This window comes from Parus major, chromosome 28 (genome assembly GCF_001522545.3).
Source record: "Parus major isolate Abel chromosome 28, Parus_major1.1, whole genome shotgun sequence".
Taxonomy (NCBI): Eukaryota; Metazoa; Chordata; class Aves; order Passeriformes; family Paridae; genus Parus; species Parus major.
In genome coordinates, this window is record NC_031797.1 from 63928 (window position 1) to 84425 (window position 20498).

Consider the following 20498-nt stretch of genomic DNA (forward strand, 5'->3'; position numbering starts at 1 on the left):
ATCCTAATTTTGAGGCTATTTAATTTGCTTTGTTCAACACAGCAAGTAAATTTCAACTACCGCTACTCATGGCGTAATTGAGTGAACTCCTGCTTGGCAGTTAAGACAGGTCTGAACGCAGCATTAAATGTTTCCATTTTGCTTCAGCACAGGAATAAAAACAACAGCTGGAAACACTGAGGTACTAAAAGTTATTCCTTATGTTAGAATCTGAGGCACAGTGTGCCCTTATCTCTGATGCCTAGCTCTAACATCCAAGAAAACACTGAATTTCATATAATACCATGAAAACAATTGTTAAAGTTAAATAGAAAAACTGTAAGTGTGTAAATTGAAGAGTTTTCTTAAGCCACTGAGTGAAAAAGTTGAAGTTTAGAGTATAAGCTAGTTTTGAGAACAGAACACAAGATAGAGGATTTAAGGTGTTGTCTCTTTTCCTTCTTCTTTCTTCTCCACCTTCTTCTTCTAGAAGTTTTTGACTAACAGTAAGTGATTAGATAAAAAATACTGCAATGCAACACACAAGTAATAAGTCATTGAGTCACTAAGAAAAATAATTTATGTGTCTATTGTTAATTAGGTAAAAATAAGTATAAAGACAAAAGAGCTGTGTATTTTAAAGCCATTTTGTGCTTTTCAAGCCAACTTGAGCCAAGGAATAGTGAGCTAAACGTAAGCGAAAAGTCCGGGGAGGACTGCCAAGTCTTTTGATATATATTAATAAACATGAGAAACAAGAAGCAAATGAACCTTTAGAGAATCTTTCCTAAAACAAAACTGAAATAAAAAAACTCCTCGTAAAAGAGTATCCCAAGAGAACACAGCCCCAAAAAAACCAAAATCCCACAGCAACAAGTAGTGCAACACCTCAGGTTGATAAACAGTAATCATAAAGAGTATTTCCAGAATCACACCTCAGTCCTGAGGCAGCTGCTTTACTGCTGGGCTTGAAATCCCATCCCAGGGGGAGTCACATGACAGAACTGCTCTCAATTTTGAGGACAAACATAAAATACCCTCTAATACTTATACTCCAACAGCTGTTTAAAGCAACAAGCTGCGCCATAAAATGCCTGGGCACAAGAACCACATGCACTACAGAGAGGCCACTGGCTCTCCTTATATTTATAGAGTTTGGCAGGGAAATCCTGAAGAGTATTGCTGGGCAGTCAACAGCTCATAATGAACTTCTGTGCTACACTCAAATTAAGTTACCTTCAAGGGAAACCACTGAAAAATCCCACATGTTCAAATGACAGGTACAATTAAAGGCTCTCAAAATTACTGAGTGAGAATCCATAACAAACTGCTGGCAAAATTATGACACATACATAGTGGATACTCACTAGGACTCGCTCACTCATGTTCTGTCCAAAAACAAACTTGTTGCTAGACGCATCTGCACTGTTCATAGAGTTCTCTACACTGAAAAAAACCCAAGAAATAATGCAGGTTTTACAAGACAGATAGTAATACCTCTTATTACCTTTTCTACTAATAAAATTTCTCAGCAAGTGAGTGTCGCTGGCTTTAGAAAAGTAAGCACTGGTTGGCACAAACATAGGCAAAAATTAACACCAGAGCACATCCTAATTTTACAGAACAAGAATTCTCTCCAAATGACAGCAAATGATTTTGTCTCTGTAAAAATCTTCCCCTTCAGATAACTTATAACATACAAAGCAATGTTGAATGCTAAGTGAAAGCTTATTGTCTAATCATATAACATACCTTTTTTTTAACAGTATTCTACATGTACAAACTTGAACTACTACACATTTTTAGGTCAATTCTCTCAGAAAGGGAAAGAACTGAAACAAAAGCACTTCCAATATCGTAACTGAAGCAAAGGTAGCAAAGGTAAGTAAGTAATGCCTTTCGTCACACTGCAGCAATACCACAGCCTCTCCAAGAAGTTTCACAATCAAATCTCAGCATTTACTTCTTCCTTATAGAATCAACATCCTCCTCCCATTAGTATTTTTATGAACAGGTTTTGAATCCTATTTAGGAAGGATAAGAGTTTTATTCTTTTACAGACTCAAAAGACTTAACAAGTTGGTTGATTAGTATGGTTGACTGATTGGTTGAAGGTATCCCATTGGGCATACCTTTCTAGAACACCAGCTTGCTCATAAAGTGAACACACAAAAGGCATTGTGAATCAAGCCTAAGTGCATTTCATCAAGTTTGGAAAATGGGGACTCACATGATCTACATGATTCAAGTGAAACCAAACAAACCTTTAAACTGTACATGTAGAGTTGCTACCTCTTATTAAGGAGATTGCTAGAATGAAGGAGATCCTCAGTGGAAGACAGCTTTACCTACTAACGGAATTAAATACCACAGTTCTGAGCTCCAAATATTGACAGGAAACTCAATGCGGCCAGTCCCAACTAGCACATTTACAGTTTTTAAAGAATTGACAGTGTTACACAAAGGGAGGAGTTTCCTTTTACAAGCTGATTACCATAATGCTTTGCCATCTCAGCTGAAAACCAGAGCCAACTCCCCTTAGAGACACTATTTTTTTTAAAGACAAGTCCAAAAACAGGTTTATGGCAATTGACTCACCATGAATAAGTCCTACCAAAGTAAAGACTCAAATGAAATGACAGTACATGTCACGAGTTGAAAAATATTAAAAAAATATCCCAGTATTTGAAGGCCACATAATAGTAGTTATTGTCTGCCAAATCTGACTGAACAAGTCTGACTCTGTCTATCGGAAAGATGTTCATCTGGCAACAGGAGGGCAAAGGTGTTCTCTGCCTCTCCAGTGCAACATCTGAAAAGTTCAGCATCAAAAGTTCATTGACTGCAAAACTGCCTACTGCCTCCTTCATAGTGAACAATACCTCAAAAATGCCAAATATAAGGACAAAAAAAGCATGTATCAGCACTTTTCCTACGATTATTTCATTGCTTCAATCTGATGATCAGCCTACTACAGGAGCAGAGATGTTGCTCTGCTTCATCACTCTTGGTGGGATTTTCCCTCACACTCCGTTACTACCTGACATCAGAGCTGTGTCTTCTGTTTTCTCATTCTGTAAACTACTTCATTGTTTTGACCACTACTAAGCTAGCATTTTCAGAGAGCTGTATCACTACCTTAGCCTCAAGTGAAGGCTCCCAGCTCAGAGCTCATCACTACATAAGACAGGATTAGCAACTACATAAGACAGGATTAGCAACTACATAAGACAGGATTAGCAGTTTTCTCCTGACTGCCTCACTTTACCTACACATCACATTTCTTCTGAAGTTATTGCCTCATAAGAAGTTCTCCTAAAAACCTCCCACAGTTAGGCTCCTACTTAGGCATACAGAGCACTCTGAAAAGCTTACTATCATGAAAAAAATTTAACTATTCTTCCTTTTTATCTGTATCATATATGCAACCTACTGAACAACACAAATACAGTGCAGATCTCCACAAGATTCCACTGGTAGCTCAAATTTAGTCCATCACAGTTTCTATTAATTCATGAGAACACTTCTCATGTCATGCTTGTTGGTTTTCTTAAGTGGTTTTGGTGAGGATGTGGTCAAATAAATAGTATCAAATGCATCTCCCTTGATGAAATGATTGAGGATTCCCCCAGATCTAAAGACTGCCAACTCATTCTTCAGAAGCCTGGGTCCCCACTGACCCAGTCTAAGCCCTGCATCCAATGAAGAGCAGAACCATAAAGAATGCTCAGTAAAGATTAAGAAGAACTGTTCTATTGGTTTTCCTGTAGTCTCACCTGGAACTGATGTACTGTAGAAAATAGTTTGTTGCAGAAGGTATATCTGATGTCAGAAGACCAGCATTCTGCACATCAGTAGTTTCATCGCTTTCATCTCCTAGCTAGAAAAACAACAAGTATACATCGACAATTTTAATTACTGACCACAAATTTTTCAACGCATTCTTCCTAAAGACAAAGTTTTATCCACAAATGCTTTCTACAATAAGACAAAATAAGTCTATGGCCCAATATTACAATTTCTTTTATTATGCTAGGACATCTGAGCAAACCTCAGGAGATACTAACAATGCAACTCAGTTATTCTATGCAGAAGTTTGAGCCCAAGCTCAGCCTGTTTTTCCATCTTTTCTGTGAAGTCCTGGTTGCATGGGAACATCTTAGGACCACATTTCAACTTTATTCTAACCCAAAAGTTTTTGTAAGAGAAAACACCACATTCTACTGAGCTTTAGCTGTTACTCATGATTGCAGTAGATGCACTTATTTTTGAAAAAGCTTCTTATGCTATTTATCAGAATTCATTTATTAAATGTCCAGAAGACTAGTTTTATTAAATAGTCAACACTACTGTGTTCATAGCTTTTAATTTTACATATATACATGGAGGTTTGGTTTTAACCTTTTCATATAGTAGCTTCACAGTACTTCATAAATGCTTAGTCAAGAGAACAAATGTGTGCTTACCTTAACTCTATCTCTTAAATTTTGCCCAAAAACAAATGCTTGGTGTGCATTTAGTTCAGCCTTCTCACAGCTGTCATCATCTGAAGTATTGTTGGACTCCTTTTTCTGACATTGTGGTGCCTAAAGAAATAGAAAAATGTAGCCTAAAATACTGAGTTTCTTTAAATAAAAACACCTCATGACAAGGTGAGTCACACACTCATTTACAATGACAAGCCAGTAACACTTCCAGATCTACAAGGCATGTTTTGCATTTAAGTAATATCTCTGTTAAGTGTTTTTGTTAGCAAATCACAGAAGAGTTAAGGTTCAAAGGAATTTCTAAAAATCACTTGGTCCAAACTGTGTTCAAACTTACATTAGGCTGCCCAAGATCTCATATCAAGTTTCAAAAAAATCCATGACAGTTTTACATTTTGGTAGTCTGAGTAATGTTCAACAACACTAAGTATGATAGTTATGTCCTAAAACCCATCTGTAATCCTCCTCACACCACACCTGCAGTTTGATAGACACTTCATAATTTCATTCTAATCTTGCCACCACCTACCACTTGAGAGCTGAGGGGAACAATCCTATTCCCCTGCCCTAGTCCAAGCATAACACACCCAGCTTTTTCATTCTCTCATCACACATCTTGTGCTCCAGCCACTAGTCCCCCGGTGATATTTAAGCATCTTCCATGTACTTGTCAAGCCCCAAACTATATATGGTATTCCTGATGCCATCCACCAGTGGCACAAAAAGAGGAAGATCAGTTTCCTGAACTTAATGGCTGCAGTTTTAGTAAAGGAGCCCATAAGTCCTCTTAATCAATAAAAGAATACACTACATATTCATGTTCAGTCTATTGTTCATCATTGCTGCACAGCATCTGAAGGTTCCTCAACTTTTTGTTCTCCTAAGGACTTTCGATTCTGCACCTCTGCCACCTGCTTTCCACAAGTGCCTTCATGACATCTCCCTGCACATGGTGTGGTGGCCCTTTTCCTGATTATTCCCATACAATAGTTCTTGTTCCACTATGCTCAGAGCCTTGCACTTACAAACCTCTAAAGCAGTGCTGGAAAGCAATTGCAACCTGCATGGGAATCACTCCCTCCTGCATCTATCCTAACTTCCTACCCTATTGCTTTTGACACTGATGGGAAGACCCAACAACTATGCACACACAAATCCTCAAAAGTAACCCACATACAGCAGTTGCCCCTCAGCAAAGCACACTTCCATCAACATCAACAGCACCATAAGCAGAAAAAAACCCAAAACCACAGGAAGTCTGAGCATATTATGAAGAAAAATATAGTTACTATGGGAAGAGTATTAGGGGGTACCACCTGCTCCACTGGAGAGGACACTCAGAGGGAAGATGCCTGTCTAGGGGTCTAGGGAACCCATTACTAGTCTTTATGACTGGCCAATGTTAAGTTTTCCCTTTTTGATATTTTTTGATCTTTTTTACCCTTTTTGATCTCCCTTCCTCCAAAATAAAGTAACCGTCACCCTTAGAAGCAATACTATCGGCTATAGTTCTGCTAATGAATTTTGTATGTGAGAACTTCTCAACACCTTTCCTGCAGTATCATGATTTCCAAGACTTGTTTGCACAGCTGCTTTCTAGCCAGTCCCTCTTCAGTCCTTGTGACACATGGATCCTCTCACCCCAGAATTTTGCTGACCATCAGCTAGTTTTTCTCAGCTTCTTTTTCCAACCTGCTGAGATCGTGCTGAAGAGCACCTACGTTCCAACATGTTGACCATCTCCCCTTCCCACAATGTACTAGCATCCACAAACTTGACAAGATTTATTCCACCTTGCCAGGTTGTTTGTGTGTATGTTGAACAGTCCTAAACAATCTCTAATGACTGACACTTGTCAGACTTCTAACTGCTGGCTGCTACCCTCAAAGCTCATGGCTTCAGCCAATTTTTCATTCACTTTAAATTCTACCCAACCAGTACACCTCTCCATTTTGGCTACGGCAATGATACTTCAGACCAGACGAAGATCTTGCCTAAAGTCAAAATCAACAAGTAGGGCTCTCTGTAAAGCAAATCGACTCAGAAGATAAAAAACCCATCAGCTTGGTCTCTGTTTTATGTATGCTGGTTGTTCTCAATCCCTTTAAGGTGCCTCATATCCTAGGACTACTTCACCCCAAAGGGAGAGGAAGGAGCTGAGCCATTTCTAATTTCTGTTGCAGTGCATTAAGATATATAGTATGTCCCTGAGGATGAACCCACCCTTGGTTTTGTATAATGTTAGTCCCTTCTAAACCTCCCCCTCCCCTCCATTTGATCCTATTGGCTGTAAAATCTTCCCCCGTTATCTCCTTCCCCCCTGGTTTAAAAGAGAGTGCTAAAGACATTTCTGTCTCTTTTCTTGCCCCGGATGATTCACGTACAATAAACCCAGGACCACATCCTTCAAGACTGAGCCCCCTTTGTCTAAATACCCAAATTCATGCTGAATATATTATAGGATTCCACCCCCCCCCCCATGGTCTGTGTAGGGCGGACACATCTCTATGGGGGACGAGAATGAAGGGGGTCATATAATATTTACAGCAACTTTCCTAGAACCTTTTTCTTAAAGAAGTTACTTCTCCCCCAGTAGCTGGTACCCACCACCGTACCACAACTCTCTGAGGAGAGGTAGTGGTCCCATACTAGCATCCCCCGGCTCCCTGTCTTGAGATAATTTTCTTCTCAGTACAACAGTGCATTTTGGATCCAGGATGAGAATAATCTTGAACACACACTGATATTTTGGTTGCGGCTCAGTTGTGCTCACCCCAAGTCAAGGACTTTTCAGTGTCTCATGCTCAGCCAACAAGGAGCTGCACAAGAAGCTGGGGGGGAGCACAGGTCAGACAGCTGACCCAAACTCTGCCCAGTGTGTGAACTGGGGGAGTTGCTGGTGAGGGGCTGATTGCTGCTGGGAGACAGGGTCAACACAGATCACTGGGTGCTGATCACCTATACTGGACCTCACTTCTATTCTTTCTGTTTTATCTGTCTCCCTCCCCTTTTCATTAAAATTATTAATATTATTATACTTTACTCTTTTACTCTGAAACTCTTAAGTTTCAACACTTAAATAACTGTTCTTATCTTAATCCACTACTTTTTCCCTGATTTGTCTCCCCATCCCACCTGAGTGGAGGGAGTGAACAAGTGGCTCCATGGTACTTAGCTGCCAGTTGGGGTTAAACTATGACTCTCCCTCCACACCCACGGATACATCCTATCTGGTGCCATGGACCTGTGTATGTCAAACTGTCTAAAACAGTCCTTAGGCAAATTTATTGTAATAATTCACTCCCTCAAACTTCCCCTAAAGAAGGGGACATGGTAGACCTGACAGCAGATCTCTTCAGTAGAAAACAAGACAAAGGCACTGAGTACCTCAGATTTTTTTCTTTTTTTTTTCACCACTAGGTTCCCTTCAACATTTTGCAGAAGGCCTGCAATTTTCCTTCATTTTATGTTTGCTGCAAATACCAGTGGAAGCCTTGCTTGCAGCTTTTCATTCCCTGTCATTTCCAGCTCCAGCCAAATTTGGGCTTTCACAGTTCTCCTACACATCCAGGCAATCCTTCTGTATATTTCTTGGGTGTCTTGACGGTTTCCATTAGTTATTTCACATTCTCTTTCTGGATTTAAGGAGTTCCCAGCCCACACATGCTGGTCTTCTGCCACTCTTGCACAATTTCATGCACTTTGGAATAAATTATTCATTGTCTGAGGTGGTTGTCCATGGAGGTAATGAGCTCTCATAAGCCTTGAAGTCCTTCAGAATCCTACCAACCAGATCACTGAACAACCTGAAGTCTTTTCTCCTGAAGTCTTGTTCTTTATTCTGCTACTTATTAGTTCCTTCAGGATCTCAAACTCCATCTCACTGATGCTGCAATGACAGCAGTTCTCAACCTTTGCATTTCTAGCCAGTTGCTTGCTGTGAATACCAGATACAGCTAAATACCTCCCATGTAAACCTACCCAGCATATGCAAATACTCTCATCAACTTATTCCTAAAATCTCCAGGAGTACTCTGGAGGATTTCTACCAGGACATGTTGCCATTTTATTGGGTGTTCAAGTACTAAAGTTCTCCTTTAGAATCAAGGCCTGTAATTGTGAAGCTTCTAGTTCTTCAAGGGTGTTAGTTACTTTCTCTACTTGATCAGTCCAAGTCTGGTGAAGGTTCACTTTAATGTTGTTCTTGCTGGCTTCCCCTCTGATCTCAATCTATAAAGCCTTGACCAATTCATTGGCTTCCCAAAACAAAGCTTCTGCATTCAAACTTCAAGCTACTTTTAGCATACCAGAACCCACCCGTGAAGGTCTTTCCTGCTTTATTTCCTAAAAGGCCCTTAGGTATCTAAAGCAGCTGCCCAAGTAAACCTCCTGTATCCATGATCCCAATGAGGTTACAGAACCATCACTTAACACAGATTTCCAGTTTCTTCTGTTAGTTTCTAATGCAGGGTGTTGTTGCCCCCATGTGCCAGCTATGGTACTTTCTGCACATATCATATAGGTCAGAGAAGGCAGTAGGAAAACAACACTAGATTAGGTCCAAGAGTTTCAAAAATCCCATTTTATGTGTGAGGGACAACCTTTGCATAACCTAGCTGTATCATTTGCCTTCAGATTCTAATTCTGGCATTTGAAAGATGTTGTTTTTCTGCTTGCAATTAGAAATGGGCCAGCACTGATCACTGGGAGTAGTCCTTCACCACTGAATGATACATAGGGCATTCTATATATGCAGTATTCTATACAAGGAGCGTTCTATTGAATGCAAGGAAACATCATTAGCCTAGGATTTCCTTCACAGGTCCTCTTCCCTCCGGATAAGGATCAGCATCTCCCTGCTACTAGGAAGGCTGAGAGCTGTCCAAGTTTCCAATGATGACTTTGAGCCACCAGACTCTCCTACCAGTTGAGGATGGTTGGATCAAAGGCTGAAGCTTGTACCCACGAGGACAATGCTGCTTAGGGCTCCCATAGTTTTCTAGGGATTTTCAAGACAGAGACCAGATAGGCAGAAGTTGCCACAGAGCTGCTCAGGGTATGACAACCACCAGACTGAGACTGTTCCCACTCTGCTACCTTGTATAAGCACAAGACACAAAGAAAAATCTTTTCTGACAGCAAAATAAGACCATGACTCACATCTGCTCTAACAAAGGCAGACCATGCTCATGTAATACTGCAAATAACACACTTGCCCTCACAAGGAAGCGCTCTCTCTGTGGTGCATCAAATCTATGCCACAGATCTGCATATACAATGCATATCCTATGAAACAGTTCCAGAAGTAATCTTTCACTCTCACCAAGTCATCTAATATTCTGCAGAGACTCCAGCATTTAACACAACTATTGCATGAACTCAAATGACTTCTAGCTGTGCTAGAAAGCTTCAGGTAGACAAAATTGACTGCAGATGCCAAGGCTGTAGAATATCTCCCCACAACACTTGGCAAAATTGCAAATGTTATGAAGTTATGAAGCTTTATATAATTTATACTGAGCTTCCAGAAATCCTTACCAAACAGATTTAAGAGCTTTCCTCTACCAGAAAACTTTCTCCAAGGTTAGTTGATTAAAAAACTTAAGAGGACTTCAGGATGTTAAAAGCAGATAGAGGGTGTCCCAATGATACACACCTGGGATACAAGCATGTCCCACAGTTTTCATACTGGTACATGCATTCAGTTTATTTATTGATACTTAGTTGTAGCAGTAGTTTTTCACTAAAACTTAAAAAGCCATTCACACTACACATATTTCTGCTTGCATATTCAGGATTAAGACTTGAATTTCAAGTAAACTGTTCCACACTCTTGTCTTATCAATACTGTTTCTATGCTCAGTATGGCAACAAAAAGCAAACAACTGCCTAATGAAGCTCCAAAAAAACCCAAGTAACACTCAGAATCCCCAAACATCCTCCTCATACTATGAGTCAAGACCTTCAGGCGCTAATGGTTAGCTCAAAACCTGAAGAAAAGGACTGGACACACTACACAAAACTGGAAGTAAATACTTCATTACCTTTTTTTCATGATAGCCAATAAACAACTTCCAATGCACTTAGATGTCTTTTGCTCTAGGTGAAGCTTCTCAGGCCCTCATTACCTGCACTGTCCACTTCCTGTAGGGAATTCAAGTACTGCCACTGGCTTTTTACTCTGTTCAGAGAATATTTATGTCTGCCACCTTGTGTCTTCTTCTCCAACTCACCTTGTCTTCAGAGTTGGAACTTTTCAGTGTTGCATCACTTGGTGATTCTGATATGGCTGCAGAATCTGGGGGGATATTTACACCATTGGTGCCACTGCTGAGAACTGTAACACAGAAACAAATTAAAAAAATATGCAAACTCTCTAGATATTTAGACTGTCATAAAATCTTTCTTATGCAAATTGCATGCAGTTTTCTTGTTTAAGTCCATTAAACATTGCAATGTCAACTAAAAGGTTCCCATGCAAGAGATGTAAGGACCACAATTCAGCAATTCTTAGCAGAATCAGAATTCCAAATGAAGAAAATCAAGTCAGCAAATTAATCTATACAAATGTTGTATGGACTTCAATACATACAACTTCAAGCAATCATCCTGCTCTAATCTAATACTGTTCACAGCCAGCAGGGTTTTTCTTCAGACTGATCTATCTGCTCATATACTGAAGTCCCACTGAAAATTTTTACCCCAATACCGAGTCCTCTGTAGAGTCAAATCCGTATCAGGAGGTACGTCAAGAAATCAAGACAGAAATGCTTGGTTCTATGCCAGATTCTGCATTATCTGAAGTTACTCCTGTTTCTGTTCAACTAAACTTCCACATAACAAATGGCATCGGGCTGGGGAAACATGAGGTTTAGGAGACAGGGACACCTTAAACAGTTTTTTGCATTAACTTCCACACTTTAATCATATCTATTCCCATCAGATATATCAAATTCTGTAATTCCATTATGCAGTAAACATTATATGAACGACAAAACTTAAGAACTAAAATTCTATGTTCAGAATTAAAATTGTACTTCGAAGTCCCATCTCCAAAACAGTCCCCAAACCCGAAGGCACCTCTCACTGACTCTTACTGTTGATCAATTACCAGCAATAGCTTATTACACCACGGTTAGTGCTGTCATTTGAGACTGACATACCACACTCTTAAAAGTATTTTTATTTTCCAAAACTCAGGCATGGACTACACCAAAGTTAGAGGCCTAGCAACATCTGACAGTCATCCTACACGAGACCTGAAGGTTCTACTATGTTATCCTTCATGTAATACAGACAGACTTACCATTTAAGATGTTTCTTTTCTGAAAGGAGAAAACTAGAAAAACCAAGGTGGGTATTGAGTAAAACCAAACCACCGCACTAAACAAATTCAGTATTTTTGTTCTCTCTCCACCGCATTTAGAATGCAAAAACATTATTTACCCATCTGTGAGAAAGCTTTTGGCTGTGGTGCCTGTAATACTGCTGGACGGAGCACACTTCGCTGCTGTTCCTTCGGTTTCTGGCTAGGGAGACCTGCAAGTGCAAAGTTTTTTTCAAGTATAAATCTTTAAAGTTGGAAAATTCAGCTTCAACTAATCTTCTCTAACTGCTTCCAACAGAATATATTTTGAAAAAAACAGACACTAGAAAAGCTTCTACTCTCTTCTTTTCCATCCCTCATTACTCAGCCTCAAAAGTAAGTTAGTCCCAAAAAGGGAAGACAATTTCCTAACCTAAAAAGACACTTTAAAATATATTGCCTACCTTATCTAGAAAAGCACAGAACTGAAGTTTACTATTGATACAGAAATAAAAGCCAGTATGTAAGAGAAATGAACAGGACAGCAGTAATCCTATTTATGCACTAACATATTAATCAACTACACACTCCAAGTCTTCTTTTCTCCTTCCAATAAAGTAGTTTTCAGATAGTAAAAGATTCTATTTTTTTTTAATCCATACAATCAAACATATTGATACTGTAACAATTGTCTTGTGTAATTTAACAACCTTTTGGCTTTTTGAATTAACATGGCCTCTTTGGTTGTTATAGTAAGATACACAGCACTACAACTCTAATTATGCTATGATTCAAGAAGGTAATTAACCTTAAACAACCTAATAAAAAAACCCCAAACATTGTAACATCAACTCTAGAAGGCTATGGCAAGCCCAGAAGATTCAGTTTTCTCCACTGAAAATAGTCAAGATGAACTCTTGATCCAATAAAATACTGCAAGAGAACTCACTTATAGCAATTAGTTCCATTTCAGGTCACCCATATTCAAAGGGCATGACATCCTAAGTCCAAAAGGTTCGTAAGCTCAGAACAGCTTGTTCCCTTCTTAAATTTACCCCTCTTCCTTCAAGTGAAATAGTTTCCACACAGTTATGCAATAATAGCTTTCATTACCCAAATAGTTTTGGGTTTGTTTTTTTTTCCCCACTCAAATTCCTAAGGAGCTTTAATACTAATATCTTTCTGATAGTGGCTAGGTCTACATCACAAAACAGGAAACTCAGTCATAGCCAACCTGTAGTGCAGAACAGGCATCATCAAGGACCCGCCACCTACGCTGCCACCAAAAGCAGAAGTGGGCACTCTCTGACACTTCCAACTGCCCTGGTCTGGTCCCAGACTGAACACTCAATAATAGCTGGGGAACTTACTCAAGGCACTCCTGGAAAATCCTTTTTCTTACAGTTTGCTACCAAAGGAATTGAATTCACTGTCTGTAGGATTACTCCAAGCACAAACAGAAGCTTGCTAAGCAGCGACAGCTTTTCAGACACGCACAGCAGATCCAACGCAAAACACAGATGTGTCCCTATGCATTACACAGTGGGTATGGGCACAACCACCCTAGAGAAGATTTTTTTTTCTCCAGACAAATAGGTATTGCAACCTTCTATTTACAATAGCCAATTTATGAAACTTCTAACTAAATAAAATGCTTGAGCTGGTTTCTTTGTACTGTTGCAGTTAACAGTGAACTCACCTGCACTAGGTGCCTGACCATGGATAAGTATTGGTGGCTTAAGCCGGAATCCACTGCTCTTTTCCTCTGGAAGTGAAATACAAAATTACAAGGACAAAGCCATTACATATTAGCAATATCCATAGAGTCATAAATTCCTCATGTTTTCCCCACTGTAACAACCCACAAGTTCTATAAATACGCAAAGTTATTAGGAGATTTCCAAATTCTCTTCTGAAAGAAACCTGAATTTCCAGTGATCATCACAGCAAATATACATCACAGACAAACACATGGTGTCACAACCAAAAAGTTGAAAAGTTTTTCAGAAGAAACAGGAAAAAGACTGTTCACTAGAGAAATGGGGCTCGTCCTGTGAAGAACTTGATATAGATAATAAAGGTTTTAAGTGAGTCAAACTAAAGAAAGAACAGTCAAAATTATAACTGAACATGACAGCTGCTAACAAGTATCTAACTGCTAATTATCATAAATTAAGCTAAACTTAATTGCTTAATGACAGTTTCTTGTAATAATAAGCTTAGCTTTTACTCATGCTTTTTTAATATGAAGATAAAAGAAATTCCTTTGCTGACATTCACTAGTTATGGTTTTTTAATTAACTACCAAAACCTCAAAAAAAAATTATAAATCTACAGCTATTAAAAATTGAGTTCCTAAGAACTTACAAAGAATAATTATACTTTTTTCCTTTTAGGGGCTTAGTATCTGTACTCAGAATAAGACAATTCAACATCTCACAGTCTCACTGTGTTTGTGATCAGCATACAATACTGATGTGCGCTACAGTGATACCACCACAACCAAACCAGAACTATGGAGACTAACAAAATTGTCAGTTCTGTCAACACAGGGCTCACAGGTCATAGCTGAACACAATCATGGCCATACCTTATGGTTGTTTAGCTTTCCAATATAAAAGAAGTTTTCCAAAGCAGATACATGAGAATTTCCCAAAGGTTTTATCATGAGGCTAGCAGGAAAGGGTCACAATGCAGTGACCCTACCATCACTCCCAACACATTTAGTAATTTTGATTTTAATTACTTCCAGCAAGGGTGAAGTCGAACAATGAAGTGAGCAAGAGAACAGCTCTAAGATCAGAACCATCATCACTTCCATTCTCACAAATATGGTCTTACTTCTGAAGTATCTGAGTACTTTGGATCGTGACAAATTAACAACAGTTCAAGAAAACAGAAGAAAAATGAGGAAGCTCACCTGGTTCTGAGTCAGAATTGCCTGTAGAGGGTTCACAGAAACTTGATGGCATAAAGACATTGTTCTTTGTTACTGCAGTCAAGGAAAAAGGAAAAAAAAAAGGAAGTTGTGTATGTTGCTCTTTATTCCAAAACTGTTCCCAGATTCCAAACGGAAAATTACTTTTCTAGTAATTTGTTTTATTTTGGTTTTGTTTCTTCTAAACTAAAACAGTATTACAGATAGACAAAGTAGCAAACCATTGTCCATAAAATCTTCTCAGTGTCTCCTGAAACAGAGAAAAAATAAATATAATTTTTTCTGAATCCTGTATAAATACAGGATTCCCAATCTGACTTGTATCTGAATTAGGAATTAGAAGTGGTGTTCAAATATATAACAGCATTGCAAAATGTATAATACCATTTCAAAAGGCCCCTGCAGAGAGAGAGCAGAAAGGTGGGTAATGCGTGCTAAGACAAAACTCCTACAGAAACAAAGAAGAGCACATCAGAATATTGTCAGATGTCACTTCAGCATCATTATAGTAAACAAAAGGGAAAAAATGTTTGAAAAAACAGGCAAAGGACAGTGTTTCTTTTCCACTCTTTGATGGGACCTAAAGAAGCAAGCAATAGGGAGTTTGGTTGATTCCCTGTTCAGCATTTTTGGTGTTATACAAAGTCACACTCTAGTTTATGAAACAGGGCAACCAGAGAAGGAGACAGATTCCTCCAACAGATCATTGTGCATGAAGAAAGGCAAAACAATATATAGTGGTTCTTTTAGCTTTTATAAGGCTGTAGAAAAAGATTAAGTATGTTGAAAAGAGAAATGAAGCTCATCTCTGAACACCACTGTACTAAAAGATGTGGCATTTGCCTTTTATAATTAAGGCTTAAATATTTTTTTCATATTTCCTTTAATTCCACCTTCTTTTTATTATTGTCTGCCTTTAGCTTAAAAACAACACAGTTTTCATATCAGTAAAATTTCCCTATTCTTGAGAGAAACATAATTCCACCAAATTCTCACATTGCAAATCAGAAAAAAGCCGATGAGGCTTTTCAGCCTTTTCAAGAGCAAAGCATGATTGTCTTAAGTTTATATAGCAGTGATAGTAAAAGTCTAGGGGTGGAAAGTAGTGAATTTGTGTTTCTTCTTTTCTATCAATTTATTAGTTTTATTGTTTTAAGTTGTATATTAAATATAATTGATAATTTTTATGTAGGTGTTCACAAGTTGAAGGGGTGGAATGTCATGGGCTGACTTTACCTTTAAGATAGTTTTGGGAGCTAAGGAAGTTGAAGCTGCTGGTGACTGATGGGAGTCTTTTCTCCTGACCAATTATCGGTCATTTCTAAGAATTGACAGCAGTTTTGACCATTAAAAAGCGAGATCAACTTGTGAACACCCCTGTAAGATGTAAAGCCAGAGCTCTCTTGCTCTCTTTTGTGTTTCCAGCTTCTGACAAAGTAACAGACTCTGTCTTGGCCTCCTCATCCCCCTCCAGGCCGGACAAGGCCGCGGGGGGGGGGCCGGGGGGGAGAGAGAAACGGAGCCGGCCAGCTTGGCTTAGTTTGTAATTCCTGCTGCTGGACTGAAACCTGACACCATGAACATCTGCAGCTTTTCCAAGACTTTAATTCTTTTACTATCTAGATAAAACGTACAGATTACTCCTTTTTTCCTGAGAGACAGAGAGAGAGAGACAATCAATGAAAAAGACAGTGAAGAAAAGAGTTAAGTATTAAATAGGAAAGAGAGAATAAGGAGATGCTTTAATTACGCTGAAATATTTTTATGTTAAAGCTATAGAGATGGACAATAGTGTTCTGAAAAAACTCCTTTAATTCATGACAGAGTATATTGGGAGGAATGGAGTGTTCAAAGTGTGAATTTTGAGCAAAAGAGAGAGTAATTGTGATACAGTGAGGTGCTGGAACAGAGTGAAGCGAAGATTTTAGGCCTTAAGGGCAATGAGAAAACTGTTTCCCAGCGAAACTCACAGAGACAGATGAAGAGAACTTTGGCCTTTGAATAACTCATCCTTAAAATGACATCCCTCGACTCATTGACCCATACACACCTGAGTGATGTGAAATGGGAGGAGTGAACTGATGACAGGATTTCCAGGCAGCTGGCATCAGAGAAATAGAAAACTATAACAGAAATAGTTTTCTTGTGAGAAACTCCATAGATTAGCAGAAGAAGACTTCTGTTTCTCTACAAAGACTGATGAAAAGACTCTAGCAAGAATTGAGACTGTTTTGAACACCAAAGTTCCAAAGTTTTTTGTCTCTATGTGGTTACGTGTACAGGGGAATGGTTGGGTAGTAGGGGATAAAAGGGTTTTCTGGAAGTTTATTCTGGTGTTCTTATTCTTGTAGTTTTGTTAATAAACTTTCTTTATTTCCTTTTAAGTGTTAAGCCTGTTTTGCTCTTGTTCTAATCCATATCTCACAGCAAGAAATAAGTAAATTTTTTAGTTACTGCTTTAAAACCACAACATTTATTTGGTGCGTTGGCCGGGAAAACTAAATTGGCAAATCTAAACCACTACACAAATAGAAAGAAAAAAGAAAAAAAAAGGGTGGGAAAGTAAAAGATTTTTGGGGAAACCAAAGCATTGAATAATGTCAACAATATTCAAAGAGGTTGTTATGGAAGTTGCAATTCAAATCAAAGTTGTCACTGCTTGACAACAACACACATCAGAAGAGAACAAAGGCATCAGGGAATAAATTACCACATCCTCTCAAAATACATTAGCTAAGCAAAGGCTTGAGGAGAAAGGATACTGGACTCCTGGAACATCCAGTATTTAACCATGAAAAAGTTGAGTAAATTGTTTTCCTCCGCTTCTTAAGAGATGCTATCATGGAGATTCTAATCTTGTAAGGCAAAGACGATGCAGTATGGAAGTGTTAGAGATTATGGGGAACCTGGGTATACACATACTGTTATTCTAAAAGAAAATCTACAAAACTCCATATTCATTATTTTTGTACATTCCTTTACTAAGAGTGGTTGGCAAGCAGACAGCAATGCTGGTCATTCAATCCACAGGATGGCATCTGGAGACCTACAGAGCTGCACACCAGAAAACTGGGATCTGAAAGAGAAGGGATTCTTCCCCTGACTAGAACTGGTGCATGAATTTAGAATACTGTGCCCATAATGTATCCGCAACTACATTTTAGATTTCAGAGTAATTTATTTCCTTAAAATTAAAATCAAAACTAGGCTTTCATCTTCTAGTCACATCTCCAGAATGCGCTGCATTATGAGAGGAGTATTTTTTACTGTTCTCTCCTTCAAAGTTTTTCATCTCCTTTATTTCAACTTAAGATAGTAGAAATAAAGTAGCAGTCTTGAAATCTGCCTCAAACAGTGACGTAACCAAAATAACCATTGACCAAAGCTAAAACTTTCATACGATCTGTGAGGAGAGATGGCACAAATCAAGACTGTTCCTGTGAGTGAACAAGTATCAAACATGACCATTCCCATGCAAAAGAACTGCATAAATTTACCCCAGTGATTTCACTGCCATGACTGTGCACACACACAGGCTGTGCTCATTCTCTCTTGTGTATGTCAGGTGTTTAAGAAATGCATTGGATCATCCCCATTTTTAAATGAAATGGAGAAGAGAAAAGGACTAAAACACAAGCTGAGAGTTGAAAAATTTCCCTGGCAGCACAGTAACTAAGAAAAGGTAGCAGTTATATAAATTTAGAAAGAAGCACCCTGATCACAACAAATCAAGATTTCTGGTTAATTCTGCAATTTAACAGCACAAAATAAAAGCTGAAACTAAAAACATGTATAAAATTACAGACAGAAAACATTTTTAAAAAGTTATCTATCAACTCCTTTGGGCTTCACCAAATTTCTTAACACGAGTACATGGGTTGCTGTGGTCTTAACCCAAAGCACAGCAAACAGTAATAAGACTACTTACATGACTGGAAAAAGAATATCTAGGAAGGAAAACAATCCCTCATATATAATACTGTAGAAACATTTACCTGACTGAGAAGGAGGGAACTGAGTCAAAGATGAAGTTCTCTCACGTTTTACAGGTGGACAGTAACTTCCATCCTCTCGATCAGATTCTATAGAAAAACAATTATTAGAGAAAACACAGAACATCCCAGCAAGACACACACTTGTGGCTTTTAATTTTACAATAAAATCTCTTACCATCTCCATCTTCTGGACTTGATCCATCTCCAGATCTCTGAAATCAGATTACACTGATCAAACAAAGATCACATAGTGAACATTTCAGTCTCTTCAGTTTGATTCAAATGTTTTAAGTATCAGTTAGGAGATTTTTCTTTACTGTCAATGATACACACTCAATGCAATAATTTCTGTGACTTACGTGTGGGCACAGAGCTTCACACAGATACTATCAAATACAATTAATTCAAAATATTTCATTTTTAAGTAAGATTCCTGAAAATTCATATCCCAAGCACAAATATCTTTAGGGACTGTGTAACAATTCCTACAGTTGCATTTTCTATATACTGAAAAATTGAAATTTTTTTAAAGTGGTTTAATTTTTAAAATATAAAGTTTCAAGCTCAACATAAATATACCCATTATTTGGGAGCTCACTTCAAAGCACTTTACCTAATTACTCTCAGTGACTTTAGTTCCTTCAACGAAATCATAGCATTGGAGGAATGTCTTTCAAAGCATGCTCTATAAACTAGTACAACAGTATTTTTATTGCAATTAGCATTGGATAGTCCCCTAACATCTTCCACAGTACGAAGAACAAAAAAGGAAGCATCACAGGCTACCAACTATCATAGATATTCAAAAAGTCTTCAAACAAAGGTTTTACATATCTTCTGAAGATTTCTATGTCTCTTTCCTCCTATTTTTCTGCCAGTTCCTCAACCAATATAATCTCCCTTGCTCCTCCCACAAAATAACCCCGTGACAGACTCCTTTCACTATGGAAGGTGATCAGGGCTGCATCAGCATCTTCATCTCATTACAAAACATCTTAGAATAATTGAATTGCTTAGGTTAGCAAGAACCTTTAAGATCGCCAAGTCTAAGAGATCCCGCAGAACTCTTTTGCCATGCCCAATGCCAAAATATGTCCGCAAGTGCCGTATCTACCCGTGTTACAAATCCATGCAGGGATGATGGCTCCACCACTGCCGTGGGCAGCCTGTTCCAGGGCTGCGCAAACCTTTTGTGGAACACGCTTCTACTAACATCCAATCTAAATATTCAACTTGAGGTGCAACTTGAGGCCATTTCCTCTTGTCCTGTACCTTGTTACCTGGAAGAACAGACCAACCCACACCTTGGCTACACCATTCTTTCAGACAGCTCTGACATATTGGACCATCTACCTAGTCCAACACTACCCTTTCATCCCACTCCTGCCCCAGGACATGCAGACAGACACCTCCCGTTCACTCAATCTCACTTCAGATATTGGCTGATATATGGAGGAATGGCAGCTCATGGGCAGGGCCTGCTGATACCCCAAAACTCCTTCCCTGCCATGATTCAGCCCACTAGGGCACTGAGAGCAGGCAGACACACACATCTGCACAGGACTGGTATTTGAGGCATACCTTGGGTGTAAGAACACCAGAAAGTACAAAACTTTCTATTTCGCATTGCATACATTTAGAACCCAGAAATTACTATACTATCAGTACTCTGTCGCATTATATTAGGAACAGCAAGAAGTATGACACACTGATTCTCTGGCTGGGCTGTCCAAGAGAGCAAATTTTATTATGCTTGATCTTCATTTATAGACAGGTCCAAGAAAGTCCGAGAA

At 38.7% G+C, this 20498-nt stretch overlaps 1 protein-coding gene across 6 annotated transcripts in view; it reads right to left on the minus strand.

Annotated features, from left to right (window-relative positions):
* Positions 1-20498, minus strand: part of RANBP3 (RAN binding protein 3) — a 59438-nt gene that overhangs the window by 11835 nt on the left and 27105 nt on the right. For 3 of the 6 annotated variants that reach the window (XM_015651831.3, XM_015651833.3, XM_015651834.3), the window contains 9 exons: positions 18881-18917; positions 18706-18792; positions 14693-14764; positions 13472-13537; positions 11913-12005; positions 10700-10803; positions 4446-4565; positions 3756-3859; positions 1332-1425 (listed from right to left, as the gene is read on the minus strand). In XM_015651831.3, the coding sequence (XP_015507317.1) occupies positions 1332-1425; positions 3756-3859; positions 4446-4565; positions 10700-10803; positions 11913-12005; positions 13472-13537; positions 14693-14764; positions 18706-18792; positions 18881-18917 (777 nt within the window). Of the gene's footprint in view, positions 1-1331; positions 1426-3755; positions 3860-4445; positions 4566-10699; positions 10804-11912; positions 12006-13471; positions 13538-14692; positions 14765-18705; positions 18793-18880; positions 18934-20498 lie in introns of all 6 variants that reach the window. The other 3 variants (XM_015651832.3, XM_015651835.3, XM_033520207.1) reach the window with 3 other exon arrangements.